The 2370-nt window shown below is 36.0% G+C and overlaps 2 protein-coding genes across 2 annotated transcripts in view; one reads left to right on the forward strand and one right to left on the reverse strand.

Annotated features, from left to right (window-relative positions):
- The window catches only part of LOC106778482 (beta-glucosidase BoGH3B), a 3405-nt gene extending 3318 nt beyond the window's left edge, over nucleotides 1–87 (forward strand). The window contains exon 4 of the mRNA XM_022776214.1: nucleotides 62–87. Coding sequence (XP_022631935.1) covers nucleotides 62–87 — 26 coding nt within the window. The remainder of the gene's footprint in view (nucleotides 1–61) is intronic.
- A 1555-nt stretch (nucleotides 88–1642) lies between these two features.
- Nucleotides 1643–2370, reverse strand: part of LOC106778484 (oil body-associated protein 2C-like) — a 2309-nt gene continuing 1581 nt past the window's right edge. The window contains exons 2-3 of the mRNA XM_022776215.1: nucleotides 2192–2306; nucleotides 1643–2123 (exon numbers count right to left, since the gene is read on the reverse strand). Of these exons, the coding sequence (XP_022631936.1) occupies nucleotides 2005–2123; nucleotides 2192–2306 (234 nt within the window). The 3' untranslated portion in view covers nucleotides 1643–2004. The remainder of the gene's footprint in view (nucleotides 2124–2191; nucleotides 2307–2370) is intronic.

The raw sequence follows: 2370 nt of genomic DNA on the forward strand, positions 1-2370 counted from the left end.
AAGGCTTGCTAACAAGGCAACAATTGTGGACTTTGGGAGTAACCGAATACTGCTGTTCCAGATTTACTTGCAGTAGTAAAAACGTGACATTCTCAATACCTTCAGCAGCTCTTTACAGCCACACTTGGCTTTATTCATCCATTGCTACATTTCATTGTATATTTGATATTGTATCACGGAACTTTGAGCGTTACATTTCATTATTTTGCAACTTCAAGTACCTTGGGAGAATGCTTTTCAAGTAATTCCAAGTGTACCATTCAACATTGTAATAGTTTAGTTTCCACCTTTTAGTGTGAAAGTGTGTCAAGGGGCTCCAAGTGTCACTTGCACTTTCACATAGGGCCGTTTTTCATTTTCTTTCACTGTTAATTTACTTTGCTTGATTGTCTTTTATATTTTAATTCTCCGAGATATTTAGGAGCGTGTTTCATATAGTAAACCTACCTTCGTTTAGTTTTTAGGTGCATTTTATAGTGCATTTTTGATTGTCTTTTATGTTTTAATTCTCCGTAATATTTAGGAGCGTGTTTCATATACTAAACCTTAAAATTCTAAAATCCTAAAACCTAAATCCTAACACTTTAAACCATAAACCTAAACCCTAAACTCCTAAAACCGTAAATCCTAAACCCTAAAAAAACCCTAAACTCTAAAACCTAAAACACTAAACTCCTAAAACCCTAAACCTTAAAACCTAACACCCTAAACCCTAAAAAACCCTAAACTTTAAAACTGTAAACCCTAAAACCCTAAACCCTAAAACCCTAAAATCTAAACCTTAAAATCTAAACCCTACAACCTAAACCCTAACACCTTAAACCCTAAAAACCTAAACCCTAAAATCCTAAAACCGTAAACCCTATAACTTTAAACCCTAAAACTTAAAATCCAAAACCCAAAACCCTAAAACCCTAAACCCTAAAACCCTAAACCCTACAACCTAAACCCTAACACCTTAAAACCCTAAACCCTAAAACCGTAAACCCTAAAACCGTAAACCCTAAAACCCAAAACCCCTAAACCCCTAAAACCTTAAACTCCTAAATCCCTAAACCCTAAAACCTAAAACCTATCCTAAAACCCTAAAACCTAAACCCTAACACCTTAAACCCTAAAACCCTAAACCTAAACTCTAAAATCCTGAAACCCTAAAATCCTGAAACCCTAAAACTTTAAACCCTAAAACTTAAAACCCTAAACCCAAAACCCGAAAACCCTAAACCCTAAAACCCTAAACCCTAAACCCTAAACCCTAAAACCATAAACCCTAAACCCTAAAACCTAACCCTAAACCCTAAAACCTAACCCTAAACCCTAAAACCTAAACCCTAAACCCTAAACCCTTAAACCCTAAATCCTAAACCCTAAAACCTAAACCCTACAACCTAAACCCTAACACCCTAAAACCCTAAACCCTAAACCCTAAACCCTAAACCCTAAACCCTAAATCCCTAGATCCCTAAAACCCTAAAACCTAAACCCTAAAACCCTAAACCGTAAAACCTAAAACCTAAACCCTAAACCGTAAAACCCTAAAACCCTAAAACTCTAAACTCTAAACCATAAACCGTAAACCCTAAACCGTAAACTCTAAACCCTAAACCGTAAACCTTAAACCCAAAACCCTAAACCCAAAACCCTAAACCCTAAACCCAAAGAATCAAGGAACAACAAGAAAGAACGAACGAAAATTAATTGGCCGAACGAGGATTAATTGCTAGTGAATAAAGAACAACAATAAATTATAATTTATCCTTAAAAANAGCTTATGTCATTGAGCTTTAGATTCAATCCATCAACATATATATAAAGTTGAGTGGAGGAAACACTTCACAGACAATTATTTTCTGTTAAATGTAAAATTTCATAGCTCTAATTTATTTGGTATGAAAATGAGTGAAATAGTTGGTATATAGAGTGAGTCAAGGAAAAGGTGCCCTTAACTTGATCTAAGTCTCATCGATGTCAATGGCAAATCCTTTGCCATGCTGCTTCCAATAGTCAACCAAGGGGTTGATCATTCTCTGAAAAAAAATTGTACTTGGCATCATTCACCAAACTTGGACTTTCTACTTGTGGAGATATCATCAGCGCAAGTGCACCCATAGGAAGCCTATCCCCTGCATTTGTAATTAAATGCTTTAAAAAAAACTTAAAAGAGGATCAAATTATTTCCATGTATGCGTACCTCTGTCAGCCTGCCACGTACAACAGAATTTGCCGTAAGTTTTGGCTAGGTTTTCGAGCTCCGGTTTCCCAATAAGCTCTGGAACTCTAGGGTTCACCCAGAGACCCGATTTGACCTGCACGGTTCAAATCATCATTCAGAAATTTTCAATTCCAAGTAGAAAAAAAAAACACATGACA

Source organism: Vigna radiata, unplaced genomic scaffold (genome assembly GCF_000741045.1).
Source record: "Vigna radiata var. radiata cultivar VC1973A unplaced genomic scaffold, Vradiata_ver6 scaffold_625, whole genome shotgun sequence".
Taxonomy (NCBI): domain Eukaryota; kingdom Viridiplantae; phylum Streptophyta; class Magnoliopsida; order Fabales; family Fabaceae; genus Vigna; species Vigna radiata.